Source organism: Pelodiscus sinensis, chromosome 13 (assembly GCF_052426305.1).
Source record: "Pelodiscus sinensis isolate ZL-2025 chromosome 13, ASM5242630v1, whole genome shotgun sequence".
NCBI lineage: Eukaryota > Metazoa > Chordata > Testudines > Trionychidae > Pelodiscus > Pelodiscus sinensis.
This window is the reverse complement of record NC_143064.1, coordinates 47,560,049-47,569,558: the sequence shown is the minus strand read 5'-3', so window position 1 is coordinate 47,569,558 and position 9,510 is coordinate 47,560,049. Positions and strand designations below refer to the sequence as shown.

The 9,510-nt window shown below is 68.8% G+C and overlaps 1 protein-coding gene across 1 annotated transcript; it reads left to right on the top strand.

Moving 5' to 3' along the window:
* The first annotated feature begins 847 nt into the window (after positions 1 to 847).
* On the top strand, positions 848 to 7,422 carry UTP14A (UTP14A small subunit processome component). The gene is made up of 14 exons (XM_075896610.2): positions 848 to 1,053; positions 1,331 to 1,401; positions 1,758 to 1,822; positions 2,046 to 2,188; positions 2,397 to 2,552; positions 3,899 to 4,018; positions 4,099 to 4,193; positions 4,386 to 4,509; positions 4,586 to 4,663; positions 4,743 to 5,100; positions 5,318 to 5,676; positions 6,119 to 6,309; positions 6,389 to 6,488; positions 6,944 to 7,422. The coding sequence occupies exons 1-14, from the start codon at positions 892 to 894 to the stop codon at positions 7,211 to 7,213; spliced, it is 2,292 nt and encodes a 763-aa protein (XP_075752725.2). The 5' UTR covers positions 848 to 891; the 3' UTR covers positions 7,214 to 7,422.
* The last annotated feature ends 2,088 nt before the right edge of the window (positions 7,423 to 9,510 follow it).

Here is a 9,510-nt window from a genome sequence, read left to right as displayed (position 1 = left end):
TCACACACACTCTTCTTCACAAAGCGAAAGTAAGTCAGTGCACGAGTAAGAGAGGGGCTGGCTGGGCACGGGGCTCCGGATGCTGCTGGTCAAGGTTCCGATGCTGGTGCTGGCTGTACGTGGCTCACCCCTCCCCTTCTTTCCCCTACCCCATAGGGACCCAAACAATCCCCCATGTGGCCCCTGGCCCCAGCATCGCCCCGGCCCTGGTGGGCTCAAGTCAGCAATCACAGCCCAGGTAGCCTGGCCACACTGCACGCAGGATCCAGCAGCCGGGTCAGCTCCAGGGACTGCTCTCCCCAAGCCCCTCAGTGCCACTGACTGCTGCCCTTAGCCCCCCCCCCCCCGCCTGGAGCTCTCTGGCGCCCGCACCCCGCCCTGAGCCTGACAGGCCCTGCCCCCGCCTGCAGGGGGTGCCCCGGGCCAGGGCCCCTCCCAAAGGGGAGATGAGGGCCCGCTGGGGGAGGGGCGGGGACGGGTTCAGCTCCAGCACCCGCCCCGCTCTCGGCTCCAGACCCGGCCTCCGCAGCGCCGGGGGGGCGGGGATCACGGGCTGGAAGCGGGCCCCGCGGGGAACGCTCCGCAGCCCCCCCCCGCGCGGGGCCCGGGGCCACGTGACCCCCGCCGGAGGGGGCAGGGCTGTCCCCGAGACGGGCCCCCCCGCAGGGCGGTGGGCGGGGCAGCCTGTCCCGCCCCCGGGTCCCGGCCGCTCGGATCCGCACCTGCTCGCCCGCCCGGGGGCCCCGAGGCTGGGCCGGCGCCTGTCGCGCGGGGCTGCGGCGCTCCCGCTGCCATGGCAACAGGCCGCGTGCGCCGCCGGGCGGGGCGGAAGGGCCGCGGCGCGCGCTGCCGGGCGGCGCCCTGCGGGGCGGAAGGGCCGCGCTTCCGGACATGCGCAGTCGGGCGGCTGCCGCTCTCGTTCCTGCGCACGTGTGCTGGGCCGGGAGCCTGCAGCTGCCGCGGGGGCCGAGCCCGGCCTGTGTCTCCGCTGGCCCGATGGCGGAGGAGGCCTTGTTCCGGAGCGAGCACCCCGTGAGCGCCAGCGAGGATGAGGTAGGAGCGGCAGCGAGCTGGGGGGGGCCCGGCTGCTGTCGGGAGCGCGCAGGCCCCCCGGGGCGGGCAGGGAAAGGGATCCTGGGGGACTCGAGGGGCAGTGGGGGCGGGGCGCGGGGGGGCTCGTGCGGGGCTCGTGCGGGGCAGTGGGCGCCGTGCCAGAATGCCCCGCCCCAGAGGTCCTGGTGCCCCCCTGTGCCCCTCCCAGCGGGCGGATCCCCCTGGGGAGCGCCCCGTGCCAGCTCGGGCTGTGCTAACTTTGTCCGCTTTGCGCCAGGGGGACGGCGATGAGGAGAAGCGGCATCAGCAGCTCCTGGAGGCTGTCAGCTCCCTCGCTGGAAGGAAGCGGTGAGTGTTAGGGAAGCGCTTGCCCGCCCCCCAAGGCTCGGCTGTGGGGGGCTCTTAGGTGCACTCATGTCCAGGCTCCCTTGGCTCTCCTCATGTGCTCAGGGCAGCAGCAGCCAAGCCCCCTCCGTGTCTGGGAGGCAGCTTGCGCCCCATGCGCCCATCACAGCCATAGAACAAGGCTCCGTGTCTGGGAGGCAGCTTGTGCCCATCACAGCCATAGAACAAGGCTCCTCCAGTCTGACCCCCTGCCAGGACGCAGGAATGGGTTCCCCTGCACTGGACTGCTTGCTGCAACGGGGGGCTGCTGCTGGGCTGCACACAAGGGGTCTCCATGCCTCCCGCCTCCTCTCTTCCAGGCGGAAGCTGGCGGAGCGCTCCGAGGCGAGCGTGCAGGTGTCCGAATTCAATCTCAGCTGTGAAGGTGAGCTGCTGCTAGGGCTGTGTTGGGCCTCCTCCGAGCGGTGTCTGCAGCTGCCACGCAGGGCTCCCCAGGCATAACTGGGTCACTTCTTCCCTCTTCCCTGGCCGAGCGTGGGCAGCTGCGCTGGGCTGCCAGCGGCGAGGGTGCAGGAAGCCAGCAGATGGTTCCCTCTTGGTGCCCTCTGCTGGGAGCTCGGACATCCTGCCTGTGCTGGTTCCCACAGGCACCGGGGAGAGGCTGGTCCTGCCTGAGCTGCTGGGCTCCATCCGGGCCTCGTCCTCCCTGAGCACCGTGAAGAAGCAGTTGAATCGAGTCAAGCAGAAGAAGTCTGTGGAGCTGCCACTCAGCAAAGAGGAGTCGGAGCGGGTGAGCGGGCGTGCGGGGTGGGGGGCAGGGCGGGAGTGGGGACTGGAGCCAGGGGTGGCTGTGGCGATAAGCAGTGTCCGTCTGTCAGGCGAGTGCCGCTTCCCCGCTGGGCTACTTGCTGGCTTTCCTTGCTAGGCCGCCCTCAGGGCCTGGCCTCTTCGCAGGCCTGGGCCTGTTCTGTGCTCACAGGCTCTCCCTGGGGCTGCAGGTTGTGCGGGAGGCTGCCTACAGCAAGACGTCGAAGGCCGTGGCCAAGTGGGAGCAGGTGGTGCTGCAGAACCGACGGGCGGAGCAGCTGGTTTTCCCCCTGAAGCAGGAGCGGGGGGGCGCTGCGCCCATCGAGGAGGTGCTGACTGGTTGGAAGGTGGGTGCTGCGGCGTGGGGAGGGGGGCTGCAGCCTGGCACAGTGGGCAGGCCCTTTTGGGAGGGCTGGTGGCAGAGAAGTCTTTGGGCTTCTGAACACCAGGGGAGCCAGCCTTGCTCTGGACTGAGCTTCAGGCATCCAGCTGAGAGCCTGGGTCGGGGTGGGCAGGGCCAGCTTGTACCTGTGCTCCCAGACTAGCTCAGCAGGACCATGGCAAGCCATGCAGCTTCCAGGGGAAGGCTGTGTCAGGCTGAGCCACGCTGAGCCGACACCCCCACGGCCTGCCCCACATTGGCGCTGAAGCACCGCGCCCTGCAGTGTGGACAGGAATGCACGGGGGGACATGGCCCCCCAAGCTCTGTGAGCTTGCTCTCTGCCCCCCAGATCTGAACAGCCTCCTTCCTCTCAACCTTCCCAGGCCCAAAGGGATTCCAAGTGGTCCAGGGGCCTTGCTCAGGGAGGACAGGGCAGCTCAGAGCCCCTGCAGCTCCCTTCTCTCCCTGCTACATTCCTGACCCCAGCCAGGTTCCTGACACCAGGTTCTCGGCGCTTGCTGAAGTGAGCGGGAGCTGCCTTGGTAGCGTCCCCTGCCCCCCAGCTCTGCCTCCCCACCCCCACCCCACGGCCAGATTGCTGCTCTTTCCTTCAGGCTCCGTTTCTCATGTGCCTTTGCCGTTGGGACTGCGGCCAAGTGCCTCTCCTGCGACCCCAGGGCGCCGTGCACGGCTGCACCCGTGTGGCTAGCAGGCTCTGTAGCTGGGCCCGTCTTCTGGGGGCGCACAGTGCCTGCCTGCTCCACGTGCTGACAGGGCTGCAGCCCGGGCCTGGCTGGGGTCAGCCCCAGGCCGGTGGTGAATTTTCACCAGAAGCCATAGTGCACGTGGCGGATACTTGCTGTTGTGCCCTCTTGGCCCAGCAGACTGGTCTGAGTCCCCACCCTGAGACCCCCACAGTGGGAAGGCCCAGGGCAGCTAATGGGGGGACGTCACAGTCCGCTTGTCTTGGTCGGTCTCACCCCGGGCTCCTTAGATCATCCCTAGTCCGCTGCCCCCGGAGCTATAGTGAAGTGGCCCCGTTCACGCTTGGGAGAGGCGCTAGCTGAGGCTGGGGGCACCCACATGGCTAGCAGCCCTCCCTGAGGTGGGGGGCTTGTGAGGGGGCTGCTGAGACTGGCCAGGGTGTCCCCTTTGCTACCTTTGGGCTCTCGGGGAATGGGCAATCCCTCCCTCCCTGTGGGCCTGGCAGGGGGTGGGTGGGATGGCTCAGAGCCCGTGGCCGGGGGGGCCCAGTGAGATCTCCCCCGCATGCCTAGCATGCGCTCACTCGCTGCCCTCCCTGTCCCAAAGGCCCGAACGCCGCTGGAGCAGGAGATCTTCAGTCTTCTCCACAAGACGCAGCAGCCGGTGACGGACCCGCTGCTGACGCCCCTAGAAGAGGCCTCGCTGCGGGCGATGAGCCTGGAGGAGGTGAGTGGGCTGTGCCCCTCGCCCCCCTGGGGTGCAGGCCCCCCTTGGAGCTGGCCATCACCCTGTGCTGTGCGTTGCAGGCTCAGCTGCGCCGTGCAGAGATGCAGAAGGCCCGGGCCCTGCAGTCCTACTATGAGGCCAAGGCCCGGCGGGCGAAGAAGATCAAGAGCAAGAAGTAAGGAGCCAGGCAGGTGTTCGCCTGTGGGGAGGCTGGGGGGCCAGCTGGCAGCCTGGGATCCACTCCAGGTGCCCTGCCGGAGGTGGGGGGAGCGTGGCTAGTGAGGAGCTGGCGGCCTGAGTCACGGCGTGCCTGGGGAGGGCAGCCCAGCTGGTGCCCTCACCCTCCCACTTTGCTCTTCCTGCGCAGGTACCACCGTGTGCTGCAGAAGGGCAGGAGCCGCAAGGCCCTGAAGGAGTTTGAGGAGCTGCGGAAGCTAGACCCCGAGGCTGCCCTCGGCAAGCTCGAGGAGATGGAGAGAAAGAGGATGGAGGTGATGCCGCCTGGGGAACCCCCCCCCGCCGCCCGGGGAGCCCTGGCTGATGCCTCTCTCTGCTTCCTCCCTCCAGGAGAGGATGAGCCTCAAGCACCAGAACAAGGGGAAATGGGCCCGCTCCAAGGCCATCATGGCCAAGTACGACTTGGAGGTGAGGAGCCGTTGAGGGGAGGGGCAGCCGGGGGGGCTGCTCGGGGCCGGGCTGCCAGCGTGTCCCCGTCTCCCCACAGGCCCGCAAGGCCATGCAGGAGCAGCTGGCCAGGAACAAGGAGCTGACCCACAAGGTGCCCTTGGAGCCGGAGGGCGAAGAGGAGGGCGCCGTGGCCGAGGAAGGCCTCCTCCCGGACTCGGTCAACGACGTGCAGCCCAGCACGGAGGGGGCCAACCCTTGGATGCTGGGGAAACCCAGCAGTGAAGCCAAGGGCTCTGGGACGCAGGAGGACCCCGGCGAGGACCCCGGCGAGCCTGCGGCCCCAGAGGAGGCTGGGAAGGAGGAAGAGGAAGTGTCGGAGGAAGAGCTCTTGTTACAAGAGTTCGAGCAAAGACGATGTGCGCGGCGGCGGCAGGCAGGGAGCCCGGGTCCTGGGGGTAAGCAGGTCGGAGACCAGGCTGGGCGGGCCAGCGGCAAGGGGAGGGGTCACGTCGGAGGCTCCTGCCACCATGTCAGGAGGAGGTTGGGCTGGAGGAGGGGTTGCGGGAGCCCCCTGTTGCTGGGGTGACCCTGCATCTCCCCCATCGCGCGCCCTGGCGGCCCCGGGGCACGCTTCCCCAGGGCGGTCCTGCCTTCACCCGGTGCGCTCCTTAGGCGCTGGCGAAGCGGAGGAGGCCCGTTCGTGTGTGGAGCTGCCGGCAAAGGTGCAGACGGGTCCTGGGGGGGACCTGCCTGCCCAGGAGCCCGAGGGGCCGCTGCTGTCGGAGCAGCTGGACAGGCGGCGCACGCTGGAGGAGATAGAAGCTTTGGGCCAGGAGGAGGGGGCGGAAGAGCAGGAGCGGCCCTGGCCCCCCGGGACGCTGCAGGAGTCACAGGAAGAGGGCAGCCCTGGGGGCGGGCACACGGGCGGGAAGGCTACCAAAGAGAAGAGACTGATCAGCTTGCAGGCTGTCCTGGCCGGGGAGTCCCGTGCGATCCAGTGCCCTGCCCTGCCTGTCTCTGTGCTGGATGAGGTGAGCCGGGCTCCGTGCTGCCCACAGCCGTAAGAGGGCAGGAGCATGCCATGTGTGTGGGAGGCGGTAAGGGGGGGGGCTGATTTCCCAGCGGGTGCCCTGGGGGCTGATCTCCCCGGGGGAGGGGGCCGGCGGGTGCCCTGGGGGCTGATTTCCTTGGGGGGAGGGGTCTGGCGGGTGCCTTGGGGGCAGATCTCTCGGGAGGGGGCCGGCGGGTGCCCTGGGGGCTGATTTCCTTGGGGGGAGGGGTCTGGTGGGTGCCCTGGGGGCAGATCTCTCGGGAGGGGGCCGGCGGGTGCCCTGGGGGCTGATCTCCCTGGGGGAGGGGGCTGGCGGGTGCCCTGGGGGCTTATTTCCTTGGGGGGAGGGGTCTGGCGGGTGCCCTGGGGGCGGATCTCCCTGGGGGAGGGGGCCGGCGGGGGCTGATCTCCGTGTCTGGCAGGAAGAGGAGGCTGCCGACCAGAGGCTGGTGATCCAGGAGGCCTTTGCGGGGGACGACGTGGCTGCTGACTTCCTGCGGGAGAAGCGCAAGGCGGAGCAGGCGGGGAAGCCGCAGGCGGTGAACCTGGTCCTGCCCGGCTGGGGCGAGTGGGGCGGCAGGGGGCTACGGCCGAGCGCCAGGAAGAGGAAGCGGTACGTGAGGCCCGCTCAGGGCGCCCAGTGACTCGCCCCTCGCTGGGGCCCGCTGGCCTCATCTCTCCTTGTGTCTCAGGTTCCTCATCAAGCCGGCGCCGGGGCCACCACGGAGAGATCAGCACCTGCCCCACGTCATCATCAGCCAGCAGCGCAACACCCTGGCTGCAGCGCACCAGGTGAGGGGGCCTGCCTGCCCACGCCTGCTCCCTGCTCGGCCGGGCCAGGGAGGAGCTGTTCCGCGTGGGTACGGACCAGTGGGTGCCCTGGGCTGGCTAGGAGCTCCATGGCGCCGGGGCTCTGGCCAGCAAGGAGGCTGTGGCCGGAGTCGGTCTCCACCAGGACTAGCCGCACCAAACGTGGCCTTAGCTGCCAGCAGGGTGCCAGGGTTCCTAGCTGCAGCGGGCAGGGGCAGCCCGGGCACCCTGGCTTCCCTGCAGCAGCCAGCGCCCCAGCTGGGCTCTCCACGGCTGTGGCAAGGCGCTGGGTTCTCACTCGCCCTAGTGCTGGGGTAGTGGAGGCCTGGAGTGAGGCGCCCGGCACTGGCCGTTCTCCCTCCAGTGTGCGTCTCTGGCAACCCCCTAGCAGCACCAGCCGTGCCCAGGGCAGTGCCGAGCTGTCTCTCCTCCGGCAGGTGAACGAGCTGCCTTTCCCCTTTGACCGCCGGCAGCAGTTTGAGCAGAGCGTCCGGGCGCCGGTGGGGCCCACGTGGAACACACAGCGAGCCTTCCAGAAGCTGACAGCCCCCCGCATCCTCACCCAGCCGGGCCACATCATCCAGCCTATCTCGGCCGAGGACGCCAGCCCCCAGCGCGCCATGCCCGTCCGTGGAGGCAGTGCTGCCCTGCCGGCCACGCCCCAGCGCTCCCGGCGCCACCAGCGCCCCCGCAAGGCAGCTCGCTAGGCCGGTGGGGCCACGCTGCCGGGGCAGCACAGAGACTGAGCGTGGCCGTGAAGCACGTGGCCAGGCTCTGGCGCGGCTAGGAGCTGCTGGGGGGGAGAGCTGCTGGTGCTAGGTGTGGGCAGAGGACACTGCCATGCTCCTGCCCGCACCGAGTGGGCTGCGTTTGTCTGGAAGCGGGGCTCCTGCCTCAATAAATGCCCTGGCCCCTCCATGCAGACTCTGCGCCTTTCCCCCGGCCCTTCCAGGCAGCGCAGGGTGGAACCGCGCTTGGCTGCTGCCAGCCGGGGTGTCCCACCCAATGTCGGGGTGCTAATGTTGCTCCCTCCTTCCCCAAGCGAGGGCCGGGCCTGGCTGCGCTAGCTGATTCCCACAGGCCCGGGAGGTTTTGTGGGCGGGAGCAGAGAATGGGTCCGTCCCTCCTGGCGAGGAAGGCAGCTCGGTGGGGATGAGGGAGAGTGGACGCGGGGTGGTCTGGCTCACGCGGTGGATTCAGGGCCAGCAGGCAGCGTGCACTTGGATACAGCGGCGTGGGAGTCTGGCAGCAGTGTTGGCCGTTGGTACAGGAGGGGGCTGAACTGCCCAAGATTTGGGGTGTGGCGGCTCTGGGCACGAGCGCCCCGGCAGGCAGTGCCCGGAAGAGCTAACACGACCCTGGGCTGTACGAACAGGGACTCCGGCAGCAGCTGGGGGTTTTTACCCCGGTATCGGGTGCTGGGGCGACCGCTGCTGGAATCCCAGGCCGGTGCTGGTTCCCCTAGTTCCAGGCGGGTGTTGGCCCGTTGGCGAGGGGCCAGAGAGGAGCCCCAGGAATGCGAACCTGCGCCAGCCTGAACCATTCATTCCCTTTGCCAAGCTGAAGTCTGGGGCGCAGGCACTCGGACCCGCCAAGGGGAACCGCTCCCAGCGGGCCGGCCGGCAGAGATGGGACGCTGAAGCCAGATCAGCCCGGCTGGAGATGACGTGCATGGAGCGAGCCATTAGCCCCTGGAACAGCTTCCCTGGGGCGCGGGGAGTCTCCACCGGTGCTGTTTTTTGAATCCTGCTTGGCTGCCTTTCTAACAGCTGCTCTGGCCCGGGGTGTGACTCTGGGGGGGAGGAGGGGCCCAGCCTCCTGCTCTCACCCCCCCGCTCTGCATTGTTCCACCCCTGCTTCCTTCCCAGGGCAGGGCCATGGGAGGCAGCCCGGATCCGCGCGGCGCTGGGGGCAGAGGCTGCATGCCGGGGGGGCTGGAGCGGGCGAAGCGCAGAGCTGGCAGCCTTCACTTCCCGCCCTGCCCCCACCAGCGCTCTGGGGCCTGAAAGCCCTTGGCTCTGCTCCAGCTCTGTCCTGCCCCAGGTCGGGGCCGAGGGCGGACTCAGAACCCACCGCCTCCGCGCCTCGGTAGCCCTGAGTCCAACAAGCACTGAGGCACGAGCAGCCCCTCCCCCGGTCCAGCACCCCCCCCCCCCCCCGTTCTCCCCCTGCTCCCGCCTTGTGGCTCCTCCCAGCTGGGCCTGTGGGAAAGCATTGATCAGAGCACCCTCCCCAGGCCTTAACCCACATCTCCAGGAAGGGGGGAGCTGGCCTGAGTCAGCCACGTGGCCAGCTGGGACCAGGTTTGCTGCTCTCCCTCTGCTGCGGCCAGAGGACCCACCCGCAGCTTCACACTGGGGCAGATCGCTGGGTGTTCACGGGGGTGGTGTGGCTGGGGCGGCAGGCCTGGTGTGCACATGTAAGCTATGCTGTGCCCCCATCTGCCACACACTGGCATGGGGCTCGTGCGGTGCCGGGGGTTGCCCTGTGTGCACAGGTGGTGCACGTGGGGAATGATGCTGTGCACCAGTGTGAGGTGCACGGGGGAGGTGGCTGTGCATCACAAACACATCTGGGGCGCAGCAGAGGCAGCTCTGCTTCCATAGGCTGCGCCCCAGGCTGACACCTGCTGGGGTGGGGCTCCTAGCACTGTACTGTGCGGAAGAGGGGGGCTGGCTCCTGCCCCTACCCTGGGCTCTGGGGAGGGCTGATTTGGACCCAGGTCTAACTCCTTGGGGTTCACACCTCTGCTGCCTTGAGACCCCCCCATGCTGCGTGTGGCACCCACACACTGCAGTGGCCTCCCCCTTTGTGGGGCTGCGTGCCTTCAACTCTCTGATGCTAGAAAGCCTCCATGTTTCCTGGTGGGTGAGCTCAACGAGCGGCGCAGTCGAGTCTCCCTGCAGCCCGGGGCCTGTCCCATCCCTCGGGTCCATTAAACCCAGAGATGGACACTGGGCTTTGCAGACAGCTGTCCTGATACAAGTGGCCGTAGATGAGACCC